The sequence below is a fragment of the Aspergillus flavus genome, chromosome 3 (assembly GCF_009017415.1).
Source record: "Aspergillus flavus chromosome 3, complete sequence".
In the NCBI taxonomy this organism is placed as follows: domain Eukaryota; kingdom Fungi; phylum Ascomycota; class Eurotiomycetes; order Eurotiales; family Aspergillaceae; genus Aspergillus; species Aspergillus flavus.
The window spans coordinates 702,653-720,324 of record NC_092407.1 but is presented as its reverse complement, the minus strand read 5'-3'; the positions used below and the strand labels follow the sequence as shown (position 1 = coordinate 720,324).

Below are 17,672 nucleotides of genomic sequence, written 5' to 3'. Positions count from 1 at the left end.
TTCCAGTGAGAGCCTCCGTCTTCATGTGCCTAGCCATTTCCAAAGCACCTGCAGGAGGTGATTGCGATGCACAGGCTTTCCCAGATAGTCGTTCATACCTTTGGCGAGATAGGTTTCAGCGTCGCCTTTCAAAGCGTTTCCAGTGAGCGCAATGATAGGCACATCAATGTTCATGCTCCGGATCTGAGATGTCGCCTCGAGGCCATCTAGCACTGGCATGCTGATATCCATAAGCACTACATTATAAGATAGTGGCGTTTGTTTCACTAGCCTAACGGCCTCTGCCCCATCCCAGGCAGCATCGATCCGCTCGAACCCGAAACTCTGCAAGAGCTTAAGCATTACCATGTGATTCACCAAATTATCCTCCACGAGCAAGATGTGTTTGCGGGGCGCGACCTCTCTCAGCTTTTTGATAAAATTTTCTGAGCTGTCAGTAGGAAGCATGCTGGAACGCCTCATTGAAACTCGCGTATCCGTCCGCCCCATTTTAGCTGTGAACCAGAATACACTACCGGGCCCGTCCGGATTTGGTCGATAGCCTACACTCCCATTCATGAGCTCTGCTAGGCTTTTGCAGATGGAAAGACCGAGCCCGGTGCCTTGGTATTTCCGTCTCGTAGAATCCGCAAACCGTGTGAATGGCGTGAACAAGGTGTTGATAGCACTTCCGGGTACACCAACGCCCGAATCGACTACCTCAGTCGAGACATTGTACATTCTTGGATCCTCAGTGTCTATAGCGAATGAAGTGGATATTTTGACATGCCCCTTCTCCGTGAATTTCACCGCATTGCCAATAAGATTCTGGAGTACTTGGCGATATCGTAGTGGATCTCCACGCATGGTTTGAGGAAAATTCGGCGGCATGGAACAACTCAGGGTGACGCCTGGTTTTAGACAAGATTTGCAGTTTCGCACAACCGCGCCCACGATGCTTTCAACCTCCACAATATCGGATGTTAGGGAGAATGACCCAGAAGATAGCTTCGAGTAATCAAGGATGTCGTTGATGATCTGGAGCAATACTGAAGTAGAATCCTCGATGATAGATGCATATTCACGCTGGTTGTTATCGAGCTCGGTGTCTGTCAGCATTGACAATGCGAGGCGCATGCCGTTCATGGGTGTACGAATCTCATGACTCATGTTAGCCAAAAAGTCGGTCTTGAGTCTTGATGATTCCTCGAAAGCTGCGATGAGACGCCCCTCAGCCGCCTTCCGTTCGGTCAAATCACGCGTCACTTTCACGAATCCGACATGACGGCCGAACTCGTAAACAGGGGTGATCATAACATTGGCCCAGAATCGAGAGCCATCTTGACGGTAGCGCCACCCTTCATCTTCCATCCTTCCATCACGCAAACATACCGCCAGGCCCCTCCCTGGCTTATTGTTGCGCCGATCTTCGGGACTATAGAACACTGAGAAGTGCTTGCCGATGATCTCGGAAGCAGAGTAGCCCTTCATGATAGCAGCGCCTGGATTCCAAGTTGTGATGTTGCCACGGGTGTCCAGCATGAAGATGGCATAATCTTTGACGGTATCCACCAGGATTTTGTACGTTTCATTCACATATGCATGGTGATGATCCTGGCTATCTGAGCGATCCCTGGTGTCCTTATGCGCCTCGAAAACTATATATATCAAAGCACGGTCCTGAAAAATTGGGGTAACCTGAAGTCGAAAGTACGACTTTTTATCGCTTAGATAAATATCATCGATCAACTGAATTTGCTTCGTTGAGATCGCCGCTCGTATCGCGCCATATAAGGATGCAATATCTGGCACAGGGACTATGGAAGGGGCGATATCACATATGGAAGTATTGAGCAATGTATCCCTAGTTTGGCCCGAGAGGGCGAGGTGGCTGTCGGACACTTCCACTATGGACAGGTTTGCGTCAACGACGATGGTCGGTACTGGGGTGTAGCGATAAATGCGACACAGCGAGGCATCGTGCTGTGGGGTGACATGTTCAGCGTCTGAAGCGCAGTTGTCATTCGTTCGTAGCGATGGCTTCGGGTCGCCTTTGAGTTCACTTAACGCCATATCATTATCTTCTGGTGGCGTCGTGATCAGCGGCAGGTTCACGGTTTGGGCGCGATCGTGCATGCTGAGATTGAGAAATCGATCTCTGAGCGACATCCCTGCTTTCTACGAGAAGCGTGGCGGTATAAGACTGGACGATCAAAAAGACCCGTTGGGATCTAAGGGAGGGAAAGCTAGTAGGCGGTTTGGGGTTGATTCACCCGATCCGACACGATCTAGGTTACGTTGTGACCTCGTGAAACCCGTTCATACCAGTAAAATTCACCCACAAAAGCTGAAAGCCAGATCAAGATGGAAAAGCAAAGCGATCAGGATCTGAAACCTCATGTTGGCTCACAGAGAGAAATCTTCCTCATTAGGGGAAATGCCGAGTTAAGGCAAAAGGCCAAACCACCGACGTCAACGGAAGGCGATCGACCATGCGCTTTCGTCCACTAGTGGACGGCCGACCAGCCCGGCCTGGCGGGGCACATGCTCAACCGGCCAGTCACGTTGCTTCTGCTCGCATGCCAAAACCACCAATGTTTGCATTCCCTCCAACCTTAGTCCAACTGATTCTTGATTTCCTTCAGAACCGCGGGTCCACCTCAGAGAATGAACTGGGTACAAATCAAGGAATGGAACCACTTCTACTCCCCAGCTGGTTCAGGTTCTAGAACCCCATCGGCCTATTTCCAGGGGGATTATTCAGCCAGGTTCAAATGCCGTTCAACCAAAAGGGTAAGAAAAAAGGGTACACACATGGACTAGTAAAGTTCTTGTCATTGCTCCTGGCTCAGTAGATCCCGTCGTGACATTGTTATATTAAACAAAAGGTATTTTTAGATACACCTGAAACCCTTATTGGTCACCCCGGAATTGACTATTCTTCATTGGTTTGATAGCATCCTCGATAGTGGCTATCTGATGCCGATCGTCTTCATCCGACCTCGTGGCATTGACTAGGTAGGAATCCTTTTCCTTCGGCATGGACCTTCCAGGTACGTACTATGTTATCGAGCCTTGACGTCATAGACTCGATAGTTAGAGATTCATTGACTGTGGGGTCCACCCATGTAAAGCCTCATCAACAGTAGTTTCATGCCTCCGAGCATCGTGATAGGATGAAAGGGAAGAAGGTTATTTTGAAACAAGAATCAGAGACGCTGCACTCCCCCTTTTGGAAAGGATAGACCGATTCAAAGGTACTAGTGTCTAAGGTAAGTTCAAGGCCACAAATCAATTATGTTTCCATGGCTCTTCTAGAAGTACGTACCCCGTCAAAGGAGAAGCGAGGCAGGCCCTACCGTCACTAATAGTAGCACGGGTATCCACTAACATGAGACCACTGTCTTCATGTGGCCGTATGATAGAAGACATAGCGAAAAAGAAACTGAAATCGAGAGCCAGATCGAATAGAATGAACGAAGATAAAATAAATAGTACAGTTCATTCCGTAAAATTAATGTCATTGATTATGATCAACTCCCCATAAAATCAACAAACAGCTTGCAATTATACTGGTATCATCCATCATACTGTCGCTAATGAGCAAAATGCAAACTTAACATCCAGTCCAGTTTGAAACACCCCGCTCTACGCAGATGTATCAGCTGACTCAATAAAAGAAATCGATGAGTTGCTCTAGAGAATCACGTTCTCCCGCTCAGCCGTTTCCACCATCTTTGCCAAAGCATCGGCCACACCGTAGGAGAAGGCGTATCCACCCCCACCAAATCCATACGCGGATAGAACAATGCGATTTCCCACTTTTTCAGATTCAAGGCGGAAACCGCCTTTTCTGGACGGGCGGATGCCAATGATGTGATCCAGGGCATCTTCGGGGGGATATTCCGGAACTATCTCGGGAGCGAGACGATGGGCGCGTGCAATCTCATCTCGGGCTATCTCCATGTCCACTTCGGGAGACCTATTCACCAGTCAGTCTTTGGGTGAAAATCTAGTACCACAGGACGATGAGCACACTTACAAGTTGTCGCTTTGCTTTACTCCACCCAGCACGACACCTTTTGACAATGGCCGAGGAATGACATAAGTATATTCCTTGCCGTTCCGGAAGTACATGGTCTGACAATTGTCGGTGCGCAAAAATACGTTTTGTCCTCGTTCAGGAAAACACTTCTCATCCTGGACATCACTCAACGTCTTGCTCCCGATACCACTGGCATTGATGAAGATGCTCGATTCGGGAAACATTGTGTACAGCTCCTGAAGAGATTCGACCCGTTTCCGAATGAACTGACCCCCGAGCGCCGTGATTTGCTTTCCCAGGTAAGGCATATGGCGCGTTGGGTCGGTGACGAGGGTATCGTATGCCCACCCGCAAGCGAAATTAGGGGGATATTCACCAGGTTTTAGGTCACGAAACTATCTCCACAGTCAGCAATGTAACGTCCCCCGTGACATGACAGAGCCACCTCACCTTCGATACGACAGTCTTCCCCCAGATCGCAGAGTTCTCAGTCGGGGGGTCTTCAAGATACTCGCGTGTGTCCACAATACAGACCCCTGACTCAGGGTCTTCCTGTGCCATCTTTAACAGATGGCGATGTGTGATCGCTTGAAAGTATCTGTATTCAGGGCTAATGCCCCCAGCCGCATGCCATGCTGCTCCGGCCCAAGCAGATGCATAGAAAATACTCTGGTCTCCGGGGAGATATTCGGCCACCAAGACTACGGGGAACCCATTAAGCAGAAGTTGTCTTGCGGCAGCACAACCAATAATTCCGGCACCCAAGATGATGATGGGGCGTTGTGCGAAAGGCACGGAGGAGATATCGACGGGGTGGCCAAGATCCCCCATGTTGTCGTTGATGGGATTCGATCTGTACCAGCGGATATGTTTTCTTTGTCGTGAAATGGCGCAGATCACCTACACCGGAGTCTTCAAATAGTCAAGACTTCTGGTGATGAAGTCTATGAGAATCTTAAGAGGCAAATTTGAAGGACGGATATGACGACATATAAAACGTGCGGTAACTGGATGTGAAGCCCTCAGGGGACCAAGATATTCATTGATCTTATCATTCTACGAGAGCCACCACCTTCCTCTTATAAGGAACCGATGGAACAGCCATCTCTTAGCGATGATCAGTTTGCGTGTCGTTCTCGAATGGTTTGCTGGAGTCGGATAGAAGCGCTCAGATCCGATGGTCGGCTGTACCCGCTGGGTGCGACGAGGGTGAGCCACAAACCACGACGTCTACACCAGATATAGAAGTTTTGCGCGCATTAATCGCCAATAATATTAGTATGATATTGTTTCCCAAGAGCAAAAAGGGTTTCCAAGGGACTCGTCATCTTGCGGCTTTATCAAAGCTCACAGGCTGATTTCTATCGTGGCATGACTGTGGGCGGTTCGTCCCGACGCACTATGGAACCTTCGGCGAATATTCGATGAGGAAAGGACGGACTGAACCGCCAACCATACCCAAGGCGGTCGACGAGGGTTTTCTATCGATTCCTCCGATGCACATGGATTCTTGACTTACATTTCGTATCGTCGACTAAACTCGATACAGAAACTATGGCCGATGTGAGGGAAATGTCAACAATCACCTACGGAGTACATTCATTACCTAAAGAAATAACAAAATAAAATCGAAGGTGAAGAGAAAAAATATAGAAAAAGTCGACAACGAATTCGAGGTGGATCCTCTCTATCTTCTTTTTCGTCTTCAGAGGTATTCTGTAACACAGTACTCCGTAGTATACAGGTCGAGTGGATACTCGGGTAGCAAAGATCTTCTCCTTTCTCAAACCGCATCGCCTCTTGGGTGATGACGAGGCCAGGGGGCTTTCCGATCTGGTATTGTCGTATGGACCGTTACCGAAATTATTGGTATCGATCCCTGGTCCTCACGGCTCAGAGCGAGAGTTTATTACTCAACAGGGTAGAAATCAAAAGAGGAATAATAAATTTTAATAAAAGAATCCCGTGGGCTCGCCTGTCACGAGCGAGACTAAACTACATTGAGGGTCATGCCCACTCCACCTTTATTCAACCCCCTGTTAGACAAGATCCAGGACCTTCATTGACTGGACCCAGCGCGAACAGCCTACTTTAATTCTGTTTACCACCATAATACGTCCTTCGTATTATGGCTGACATCCCGCGGCGGGACGAAAAGCCCCAGCAAAAGGAGTTCTTACAGGTGGGTTTAGACTGACTTAGCTCGCCCAGTGACCACCATCCTTCGCTTTCCACGTGGCACACACCATATGCCATGCAGATGGGGCCAATCACTTCATCCATACCCATACCGTTAGCTCTTTATCTAATGATCATCGCTAGGAGCCGTCTTTAGATATCGATGATAGCAACTACAGCATTCTCAGCGACCGCGATGCCGCCGAGATCCTCCCCTACGAAGCCGATGATTCTCCCTTCCCAGAGGTTCGTGCGGTCGTGAGACCGGTGGACGATGTACATCTGCCGGTCAGCACGGTTCGGATGTGGACGATTGGGGTGATATTTACGATTGTGCGTCAGTGGCGGAGAAGTTGTGTCGCAGAGCGTGTAACACTGACTAGCCTTAGGTCGGGAGCGGTTTGAATCAGTTCTTCAGTCTGAGGCAGCCCAGTGTAACCATCAGCGCTTTGGTAGCACAGCTGGTCGCGTTTCCCGTTGGCTGTGCCTGGGCAAAATGGCTACCATTGGGGTGGCTCAATCCGGATCGCCATTTCAACATCAAGGAGCATGCTTTGATCACTATCATGGCCAATGTCTCCTTCGGATCGGCGGCTGCGACGCAGATAATTGAGGCAATGGTGAAGTTTTATAACATGCCTTCGCAAGGGGGATTCGAGATCTTATTGTGTATCACCACACAACTGTTCGGGTTCGGCTTGGCAGGCATGGCTTCCCGCTGGCTCGTAGGACCGGCAACAATGATTTGGCCCCAGGTTTTGTCGAATGCCGCGCTACTGTCTACCTTACACTCGCGCGCCAATGTCGTCGCGGATGGCTGGTCGATAACGCGTCTTCGTTTCTTCCTCTTTGTTTTCGCTGGCGGAGCAATCTGGTATTTCGCCCCGGGCTACCTCTTCACCGGTCTTAGCACGTTTAACTTTATCTGCTGGATTGTACCGACGAATGTTGTTGTTAACCAGCTCTTTGGCCAGACAACAGGGCTGGGCATGTCAATTCTCACGTTTGATTGGGCTCAGGTTGTCTATGCGAATCAAAGCCCTCTCCTGGTTCCTTTCTGGGCAGGGCTGAACGTGATTGGATCATTTGCCTTGTTCTTCTGGTTAATCTGTCCAATTCTATACTACACCAATACGTGGTATTCGGCTTATCTCCCGATGTTGAATTCCAACACCTTCGACAATACAGGCAAATCTTACAACACCAGCCGTGTGATGAACCATGACGGAACGGTCAACGTCGAGGCGTACCGCGAGTACTCGCCCATGTTTCTTCCAGCGGGCTATGCAGTGACCTACGGCGTAGCGTTTGCCAATCTCACGGGCATTTTCGTTCACATAGCTCTGTACCACGGGACTGACCTGTGGGAGCAATGGAAAGGACGGGATAAGAAGGATGTTCATTCACGGCTCATGTCGTCTTACAAAGACGTTCCTTGGTGGTGGTTTGCAGCCGTAACCATACTAATGTTTGCACTAAGCATTGTGACCAACGAGGTTTGGCATACGGGTCTCCCAGCGTGGGCGGTATTGTTAGCCTTTGTGCTACCGATGATTTACTTTATTCCCGTTGGCATCATCAAAGCGGTGACGAACATTACTAGCAACCAGTTGAACCTTATCACGGAGTTTATCGGGGGTTACGCATTTCTCGGACGGCCTGTCGCCAACATGGCGTTCAAGTTCTACGGATACGTGGCAGTGTCCCAAGGATTAGAGTAAGCCATTCCGTTTCACCCAAGGAGTCTGAGCGCACCTAACAGAACAGGTTTGTGGCGGACATGAAATTGGCACACTATCTTCACATTGCCCCCCGAACCTTATTCTTAGCCCAGGGGTTGGCGACTTTAATTGGGGCCATCGTACAGTGCGGTGTAACGGTGTTCATGATCACTCGAATTGATGGTGTCTGCACGCCCGATGCCAATGGCGGATTTACTTGTCCCCACGGTCGAGTCACGTATTCGTCTTCATTAATCTGGGGTAGGCATTCGCCATAACGCATAGAATGAACTTGATTAACAATATCTAGGCGCCCTCGGTCCCGGACGAAATTTTTCCCCGGGTCAAATTTACGGCAATCTCCTCTGGTTCTTCCTGGCTGGGCCACTGGTAGTTATCGTCACATATCTCATTGGTCGGCGTTGGAAGCAGGCCAACTACATCTCATGGCCGGTTGCTTTTGGTGCCATGAGCCTTGTTCCACCCGCCACAGGGATCAGCTTTTCATCCTGGTGGATTGTCAATTTTATCTTTAATGGCTTGATTAAACGACGGAGACCAGCCTGGTGGTCTAAATACAGTAAGTCATCTCTGACGGGTGTATCCCTGCGTCGCTCTAACATGGTGTAGATTACGTCCTTTCAGCAGCACTTGACTGTGCTGTGGCCGTGGCCACCGTCATCATATTTTTCTGCATCACCCTTCCAGCTGGTCCGCTACACTGGTGGGGCAATACTGTGTCCGCGCGCACTGCGGACGGTAAAGGCACACCGTGGAAGGCGCTACCGGAGTCCGGATATTTCGGACCTCGCAAAGGAACATGGGAATGATTCTTTTCTGATTTGTGCATCTGTTTCGGCGTATTGAGTTCTTCATCTAGGCCGGCAATACCCCTTTTTTATACGCTGGATATCTTCAAGCTTTTTGGATATGGTTTTGGTTAGGTGTTTATTTTTCGGGACAGACTTAGTTTGATCATAGCATACGGTGTCTATTAATTTTAATTATTTTAGAGAAAATATAGTATATGTTATATACACTTTACATTTGACACTTTACAACAGTTGTTGAGATTGTCGAGTTGTACGTTAGGCTGGCAAAGTGTATATTTTGGTCCCGACCTAGAAATATATCATACTTTAGTCTACCGAATACCTTCGTTCCGCGTAACTCAACATAAACATAATGCAGACAATTTCCCACTCAACAACTCATCACAGACACTACTCAAGACCAAAGACAGTCAGATTGATATACATCAAACTACCCTAACCCCCAACCAATCCCATCAAACAAGGAAAGACAGAAAAGAAAAATAAAAAATCAAGCAGAAGAAGACCCCTTAACCTCCCTCCCCCTAACCCAAACCCTAACAATATTCCGATCATCCCCCGTCATAAGGAACTTCTCAAAAACGCCCTCAACCCCGTCTTCCTCCTCAACAGGCGCCATAATCCCCTCCGCGACGCCCGTCCTAACCAGACAGGCATCAAACTCCAACCCGGGTGCAAACCGTCCCACCCTATCCTCCAACCCAGCAACCCTCGCCCCACCCAGCGTCGCTAGATAAAAGCTCTCGGCAACACTCAACGGCGCATCTTTCCCCTCTGTCTCCGTCTGCTTCGCAACAGACACCATAAACGCCGCCCGCATCACATCAAGCATAGACGACGAGTATCCGCCCCCGCAATCCGTGCCCAGGCCGACCTTGATCCCGCACGAGAGATACTCCCGCACAGGGGCGATCATGAACTCGTCCATGGTTGTATTGGGGATGGGACAGTGCGCGACACCACAGTCTAGTTCTTTGAGACGGGGGAATTCCTCGGGTTGTGGGTAGATGGCGTGAGCCAGGATAGTCCGGTTAGTGAGGAGACCATAGTTATCGTAGAGTTCCGTCTCGTTCTTGAATTGCGGGAACAGGTCTCTGGTGAAATTGACTTCTCCGTGGGATTCGTTGAAGTGTGTCTGCACTGGTATACCCGGGTTCTGTTTCACGATTGTACCCAGTTGACTCAGGAGAGTCTCGTCGCAGGTTATTGCGAACCGGGGCGTGATGACCGGTGTCACGAGACCGGTGTCTCCATCTAATTCCTTTACTTTGGCGATGAACTCGACCGTATCGGAGACGGACTCGTCGACTGAAGAGTCGACGTACCAGTCCGGTGCGTGGCGATTCATATTACATTTCCCGATTAGTGCGCGCTGGCCAATGGCGAGACATGTTTCGGCCAGGATGATCGAGGCGTCTTTGTGGCGGGAGCCGTAGTAGCAGGCTGTTGTTATGCCTTGTTTGAGGCTTCCCTGGACAGCGGCGCGGTAGAGTTGTTTTGCGTAGATGGGGTCGGAGAGCTTGGCTTCGTGCGCGAAGGTGATTTGCTCCAGCCAGGTGAGGAGGTCGATGCCGCGGCCGAGGCCGCGTTGAGACCATTGTGGGGCGTGTGTGTGCGTGTCTATGAAGCCAGGGATGAGGAATTCGGTGGCGGAGAGGGTGGTTATGGGGGTTGTGTCGGGGTTGTGGTTTGCTTGGGTGAGAAGGGTTGGGATGTCGGTTGGGTTGGTGGAGGGGTGGAGGGATTGGATTTGGCCTGTTGCGGAGATGATGAGGAGGGTGTTTGGCAGGATTTCCAGGGTTTGGGGGTCTTTGCTGTGGATTAGGGTGCCGTGGAAGGCTTGGGCGGGTTTGGTGGTCATTGTGGTTGTTGTGTTGGGGGAAGTGTGTGTTTCTGGATGTTTTTATTGAGGGGAGGTGGAGGAGAAGAATTGAGATGGTCTGATGTGATGTAGTATTTGATCAGAGGTGGGGTAATAGTAAACAGTGATAAGCGGACGAATAGTAATGGTATCTCAACTCGATTGTATCCGAATAAATTATGTACATCTTCACAGGGTATAAAAGGTCGCCATCTCTTCCTGAAACCAATCGTATGAATAGAACAATTCGTCGGCCAGCTGCGCATCGATCAAAGGCACATTTCCTGACCCATCCACTAGGAGCACATCGTCCAAGGTAGCCGCCATGGGCACCGGGGGTGCCACCAGAACGTTCTGTTGCTGTAGCTGTGGTTGCAGCGGTGGCTGAGGCTGAGGTTGGCTGTGGATCTGCTCCTGTTGATATGCTAAGTGACTGAAGATGACTGTGCTATGATGGCGAAACGTCTCCGCCAGACGTTCTACTCCCGGCCGTCGCTTGCCAAACTCCTCCAGCACCACGACAACTGCCTGAATGGCCCGTCGCATCATCTGGTCGTTCGGTTGCCAGGCCGCTGGATGGCCATCCCGGACAGAAAGGAAATTCTGGTTGAGACACCACAGGATGGTGATCCCTGCAAAGTAGATCTGGCTCAGAGTCAGCCAGATCCATTTGAGCTTCCCGACGGAATAGCTGTCCCAGTATGATCGGATCACTTGAATGCTGGCATCGCCACAGCTCACAATGCTAGTCGCATCCGGTGTCGGATTTCGCGGGCTGGGTCGATGCATGAGAAGGAGAGTGGTTGCATAAAGATAATCGTAATAACTGGTGGAATACAGAAGGGCGGGAGGGTACACGGGCGCATTCCGACGCCAGTCATCAAGCTCTTGGCGGAAGTGAAGGAGTGTAAGGGAAACTTCGGCGGGAGGAGGAGGAGGATGGTTATTGTATACTGCCAAGGTTAGTCCAGAGGTATCATAGTGCCTTTCGGCAAACTTACAGTAACGGTAAATCCGCGAGAATATCCGGCGCAGTCGCACCACCTGCACTGGGATCGTCATGGCACTGGCTCCCGGCGCTTCGCTCCAGTCATCGTTGAATTCACGCGGTAAGTTCACGCTGATATCTTCGTCCGCGATGCCCAACGGTCGGGCTAGTGTGCTGGCAACAAGTCGATCAAGGTTGTACAGACTCCAGAACGCTCGCTTAGACATTTCGTCTTCCACCACACTGGACGCATTCCGAGGTTTATGCAAACCAAGACTCGTCGCCAGGCGGAGGGCGCTGCCTAGCACATGCCACACGCTCGGACCGTTCGTGGAAAACATCGTCCATAGTGCCAGGCTCAGCAAGGCTCGCACCGCTGACAGGTCCTCATTCTGTAACGACAAAGATAGTGTTTCCTGGCTCGCACGGTAGTACTCGTTTGCTTGTGTGCCTTCGGCGTTGCTGATCAGCATGGCGATAGCGATGGTGATGTGATATGTGTATAGCACGTCGGGTGGTGGCACGTCACCGGTATATATGCGTCGTAACTGCGCAAAGAAATCATGACGATGGAGGAATGGGTATTGGTAGCCAATGCCGTCGAAGTACTGCGAGGCCACTCGTTCAGCATCCTCCAGGGAGGCCAAGCGAAGAACGCGCGGGGCGGACGCGACCGGGCGCGCAACTGATGGTCGTCGATTTTCTAGCTGGTCTTGAAATATTTCGCCTACATTGGGTAGTTCTGCTCCGACAGCGGGAGACTCAGTTGGGCTGGATGCTGAAACGGTCGCGGATGTCGTTGAATGGGAGTTGTCCCGGCCCATTAACACTGTTGGTACCTGGTACCAGTCCAGATCTCCTTCCCCGTCCAGCGCACTCCCTGTTGGCCTGTCGGCGACGGAGAGGCCCGTCTTGCGTCGCAGAACGTCTTCTAACCATCGTACGCGGTTCTGAAGATTCTCAAGCTGATCTCGAGGGACGGAGGCACTGGCGACTTGGGGACCCGGCGGAGGGATCGTACATCGTACGCCGGCGCGAGTACATGCGGAACAGTTCGGATAGCGAAAATCACATTTCTTTTTCCGCTTGCGACAGAAGTCACAGGCAGTTGAAACCCGTTTGCTGCGATGGTGGGAGGTATGGGATGGGGTCGGCGGTGGCTGCAATGATGTCGGAGTCGTCAAGGAAGGGGGCTGAGAGAGCGGGGAGGTTTCATGGTGTAGTACTGAAGGTGGAGGAGTGGAAACATGCGAGGACAAGGAAGAATCTAGACGAAACTTGCCCAGCTGATGTCGAAACTCAGGGTCACGGTTGGTCATACTGGAAGATGCAGCAAAGGCCAAGGGGGTCGGCGGCTCGAACCGCAGGCCATTCCGATGGTGGAGATGATGGCTTGGGGATGTCGTAGTACGGAGTAAGTCCTCCTGCTGCTTTAAAGGTCATCCCTCCGCTAGTCCCTTTGAGGTTTGGTTTCCCCCGTCACGCTGCCCGCGCCTGCGCCGATCTTTTTCTCTTGCCCTAAGCCTAGATACTTAGGACCTTAGGGACTCTGATGGCCAGCCAGCCACTGCGCCAATCGGCTAAGTAGATACCGTTCCTGTACCCCTGTACCACGCGGCCAATATTCAGCCTTTTAGGTTATTAACCCCGCTTTCCCCTTCTCCCCTGAGTCCACGAGAGATGACTTTCAGATGGAGCGACCCATAGACTCTCGCACTCCTGCCCAGATTAGGCGGAAATCCATCATATGTGATTGGCAAATGAACTGCCTGAACCCTAGTCCTGATTGGATGATCTGTCGTGTCCCATCATCAAGATTAGAATGCCACTCTGCAGTGGACGTAACGCACGTCACGGTCCCGGAAGAAACGTGGTGATATGCGCCCAGGATACTGTGTACATCCCATGATTTTCATGACATGGATGAACCTGGTAGATTACTGAATCCCAACAGAATCATACTCTGCCCCAGCAGGTTTCTCTGAGACAAGGCGTCAATCATAGCCCCAGAGGTTTGCAGATCGTCCCTGATGTACCTCTTACCCCTCACGCTTACATACCGAGGAAGAACCCCAGGCTCTTGGTCCCTTTATTAAAGTAGCTGCGAGATTTCACATGTGGATCGGTGCTCAACTGTCGGTATACACTAAGCCAAGGGGTCTATTTAATATTTCAATTGGGACCACCCCGCGGTATCAAGGAAAGGTCGTCACGGACCGAGGATTGATCGAGGGCGGATACCTTACACAGCCAAATATAAGCAACCTACAGCTACCCTTCTTCTACCAGATATTATCAACGTACCGCCGAAATACAACTGAAAATGAGTATCGCAACCGTAGAAACGGGGTACGTGGGGAACCTCACCCAAGACCAAGAAGAGAAACTCCTACAGCTATGGAGGATCTTCTTGCGATCGTGCGACGCCGAGTTATATCGCACAGACACGAATCGGAGTGGCCAAACTACCTCCACAACATCACCTAAACAGCGCAGAAGACTCTTCTCGCTATCATGGTCGGAGGACACGAGCAAAACGAACGACTCGCCTCCGGTGCCTGCCAAACTGCTTTCCGAGCTTGAAGCGATGAAGATGAACGCACAGGAGATCAAGTTAATTCAGCAAGTTCTGACCAAGCTCAAGCCGGACGAGCGTCGCTCGGCTTTCTTTGCTATGATGAAACAAGACCATCCAGACACATTCCTTCTCAGATACTTACGTGCCGAGAAGTGGAATGTTCCCAAAGGTTTTGTCAAGTTCGTATCAGCATTGGAGTGGTGGAGCAAGCAGCAACAAGTAGAAACCGAGGTAATCCGCAAAGGAGAGCTTCATGCATTGCAACAGTCGCAGAGCAGCACTTCCAGCAATGAGAAAAAGGACGGTGAGGGCTTTATAGCCCAATTGCGCATGGGTAAGGGCTTTTTTCATGGCTCCGATAAATCCGGTCGTCCTATTTGTGTTGTGAGAGCACGCACCCATAAGCCAGGCGCGCAGACTGAAAAGGCGCTCAATTCATATATTTTGTGGAACATCGAGGTGATGCGACTGCTGCTTGTTCCTCCTGTTGAGACCATGGTAAGTGCCCGTTATGCGCGATTGAGCATGAGAAGGTATGAATGCGGCTAATTCGTGGACTGGATGAGTAGACACTAATCTTCGACTTGACAAACTTTGCTCTTTCAAATATGGTAGGCTATTATGACCTTCGAAGAGATCCGTGTCATGTGCTAACTATTCAAAGGAGTACGCTCCAGTCAAGTTCATTATCGAATGCTTCCAGGAAAACTATCCCGAATCGCTTGGATACATGCTCTTCTATAATGCCCCATGGTTCTTCTCCGGTACTTACAATGCACCTTTCATCCCTCCCCCAGCTACTGAAGTTGCTAATTCCCGTACCAGGAATCTGGAAGGTCATCCGGGGCTGGCTTGACCCGGTTGTGGCCGCCAAAGTTCACTTCGTGAACTCAGTTGAAGACCTGGAGCAATTCATCGATCGATCCCAGATTGTGAAGGAACTTGGCGGTGATGAAGACTGGACCTACGAATACGTAGAGCCTGAACAAGACGAAAATGCTCAACTTCAAGACACGACCACCAGAGACTCTATCATGGCCCAGCACCAACAGATCGGAGAGGAACTCTTCGAAGCAACTTCGATGTGGCTTTCTGCCAAGGACAAGGGGAATATGGGTGATGCTTCACAGCAAAAAGATCGTAGGGCGGATATCGCCATGCGGTTGCGGGAGAATTATTGGAAGCTGGATCCGTACGTACGTTCCCGTACGCTTCTGGATCGCATTGGTGTGATTCAAGCTCATGGCAATATCGACTTTTATCCCGTTAAAGAGGGCCAGGGGGAGAGCAAGGAGGTCAATGAGAAGGACGTGAAGGCTGTGGTTGATCAAGTGGAGTATGCAAATGGGCCACAAGTGGCCAGTGCAGCTTGATCAGTTATCGTCCTCGTTTGACTTTCTTGCGGGTTATTAGAGTTATTTTGAGCAATATAATTCAAGAGCTAGAGTAGAAAAGAATAAAAAAAAAAGTCAAAGGTCTCATTGGATCTGTATAGTGGTAGTAATGGTAGTCTAAAACCTACCCAATAAGCCCTTCCACAGTTACTATATGTAGCTACGAGCCCACTCTATTTATGATAGTTTCCCTGTCAAGCTCTCCGGTAGGCTCGGAGGTTTCCCCAGTGATAGACACCATTCCCACAAGATCGGCGAGTAGCCAACGAGAAAAAAGGTCGAACAGGCAGAGTGGCACGAAAATAGTACGGGCGCAACTCTGGAGCAGCCATGTCCTCCAGTGCAATTGGGGCTACCTCGATCCTCATCTTCTGACAGCGTTCGACGGTAATAAGTTCCGTCTTGCAGCTACAAAGCCGCTCTATAAGTCGTGAGACGGACTTTTCCCTGGGGACGGGAGCTGGGTGGCATTGTGTCGTGATTAAGGAAGTGATATGGCTGGTAAAACGAGAAAGGGGTTGAGGGGTTGAAGGTAAACTATATTTCTACCTAACCAACAAACGAGACCATTGGTGTATGTATGATGAATAGCGCCGCCCGTGGTTGCAGTGAAGATATGTGAAATATTTTGCATTTCCTTATCGTATCATTGGAAGGCATTATTCAACAGGCACAACTGAGTTAGGCAGCACAGGCGTTAATAGCATAGCAGGAAAGGCCAATTAGTTGCCAAAATATGCAAGTATCCGTAGTCGAGGTTGAGCCCTAAACAGTAGCTGGTTATCTCTGACGACATAGAGCTTGAGAAATACATTCATGCTTGGATCTCATAAATCTCACCTGCGAGGAGACGAGTGCTAGGAGTCGAACAATCAATCAGTCAAGAGGATTGGGCAGGTGTGCTGGGGTAAATAGTTCTAATGTAGATGTATGAAGGCTTGATTTGGATATTTGGGACACTAGATAATAAAAGTTTATCTACAAAAGGGTGCTTTTGGAATAATTTCACGAGGTAGATACGACCACTGTTTCCGGCTTGGGAAAATAATCAATTCAAGTATAGACATATGAGATATTGGCTAAGAGGCCACAAACCAGTATCTAAGGGAGTTACCTAGACACAAGCTAGATTTATTGAGGACAGAAATAAATTAGAAAAGAGCAATATCAACGCACAGCGCTTTTAAATACAAGTCGTTTAACCTTACCACGATTTCTTCATTTCCAAATCCTTTGGTTTCTGAAAAAGCTTTGTTAAGCCTTTGAGGATCTTTATATGGACTTGTCTGTAAGGAAGCAGACTCCCATATCATTAACCTTCAAGGTATCTATGGTGAAGAGGCACGAGCTGCAGAGAAAGATAATCAGACTAGGGCGTAGACGCTGTGACAAATCCGCTAGCTGGTAGTTTTATTACATCTTATGGACTTATTCAACTATTCCCTATTGAAGAGGCTTGAGAATCTTGTTAAATGTTTGAACCTAGGTTCTGACTCACTGGCAAAGCGCCGGCAAAGACAGACGTCCAGCAATTAGGTCTTCATAGGTGAATAATTTCTACAACGTTATCTTATGTCTGCTTCTGCATAACCGCATACAACGATTATTGAAGAAGAATGTAACTCAGAGTCTGGAATTCATCGTAGATTATTACTTTTACCCCTAGTTTTACGGTATTAACTAACACTGATGAATGTTTTTGTATGATTCTTTTATTGTCTTTGGGGCTGTGAATAATAGTCATATTAGTCACTTAGTAGCTGAATACTTAGGGTATTATAAAGGAGCTCTCTCTCTCCACCTCAGTTATGTGTAGATCCGCTTTAACGTCTCTGACCATCACTTTTAGGGCCTGCATTGGTGTCTGTCTTACTATTATCGTACTTTATGTAAGGTCCAGCACTTGAACCAATCCTCAAACTGGCTGCGAAGTGCAAGATCCCTAGAAGGGAGGTGTGGAATAGAGTCCTGGCAAATGCGGCTCTGCACGATATAGATATTGTGTCAGGCTCTCGTGTCAGCAAGAACCAATTCCTAATTATGCGAATCCTGTGCAAGCTGCACAAGCCTGGGGAGTTTGATCCAGCCCAATGGG

At 49.5% G+C, this 17,672-nt stretch overlaps 5 protein-coding genes across 5 annotated transcripts; 2 read left to right on the top strand and 3 right to left on the bottom strand.

Annotated features, from left to right (window-relative positions):
* Positions 1 to 21: 21 nt before the first annotated feature.
* F9C07_2066141 (PAS/PAC domain protein) lies at positions 22 to 2,148 on the bottom strand (the record flags this gene model as incomplete). The annotated part of the gene is made up of 1 exon (XM_041285673.2): positions 22 to 2,148. One exon carries the CDS (start codon positions 2,146 to 2,148, stop codon positions 22 to 24), a length of 2,127 nt encoding a protein of 708 aa, XP_041144099.2.
* A 1,527-nt stretch (positions 2,149 to 3,675) lies between these two features.
* Positions 3,676 to 4,855, bottom strand: F9C07_4418 (FAD dependent oxidoreductase superfamily; the record flags this gene model as incomplete). The annotated part of the gene is made up of 3 exons (XM_041291609.1): positions 3,676 to 3,961; positions 4,022 to 4,419; positions 4,475 to 4,855. 3 exons carry the CDS (start codon positions 4,853 to 4,855, stop codon positions 3,676 to 3,678), a joined length of 1,065 nt encoding a protein of 354 aa, XP_041144098.1.
* Positions 4,856 to 5,504: 649 nt separating this feature from the next.
* Positions 5,505 to 9,000, top strand: F9C07_1373286 (OPT oligopeptide transporter protein-domain-containing protein). The gene is made up of 6 exons (XM_041291604.2): positions 5,505 to 6,206; positions 6,347 to 6,535; positions 6,592 to 7,919; positions 7,970 to 8,184; positions 8,234 to 8,503; positions 8,554 to 9,000. The coding sequence occupies exons 1-6, from the start codon at positions 6,153 to 6,155 to the stop codon at positions 8,751 to 8,753; spliced, it is 2,256 nt and encodes a 751-aa protein (XP_041144097.1). The 5' UTR covers positions 5,505 to 6,152; the 3' UTR covers positions 8,754 to 9,000.
* A 246-nt stretch (positions 9,001 to 9,246) lies between these two features.
* F9C07_2220459 (uncharacterized protein) lies at positions 9,247 to 15,681 on the bottom strand (the record flags this gene model as incomplete). The annotated part of the gene is made up of 3 exons (XM_041285672.2): positions 11,619 to 15,681; positions 10,811 to 11,570; positions 9,247 to 10,570 (listed from the first exon to the last, which is right to left on the bottom strand). The coding sequence occupies exons 1-3, from the start codon at positions 12,922 to 12,924 to the stop codon at positions 9,247 to 9,249; spliced, it is 3,390 nt and encodes a 1,129-aa protein (XP_041144096.2). The 5' UTR covers positions 12,925 to 15,681.
* F9C07_4414 (CRAL/TRIO domain protein) lies at positions 13,929 to 15,556 on the top strand (the record flags this gene model as incomplete). The annotated part of the gene is made up of 4 exons (XM_041291603.1): positions 13,929 to 14,681; positions 14,753 to 14,794; positions 14,848 to 14,947; positions 15,009 to 15,556. The coding sequence occupies 4 exons, from the start codon at positions 13,929 to 13,931 to the stop codon at positions 15,554 to 15,556; spliced, it is 1,443 nt and encodes a 480-aa protein (XP_041144094.1).
* Positions 15,682 to 17,672: the final 1,991 nt, after the last annotated feature.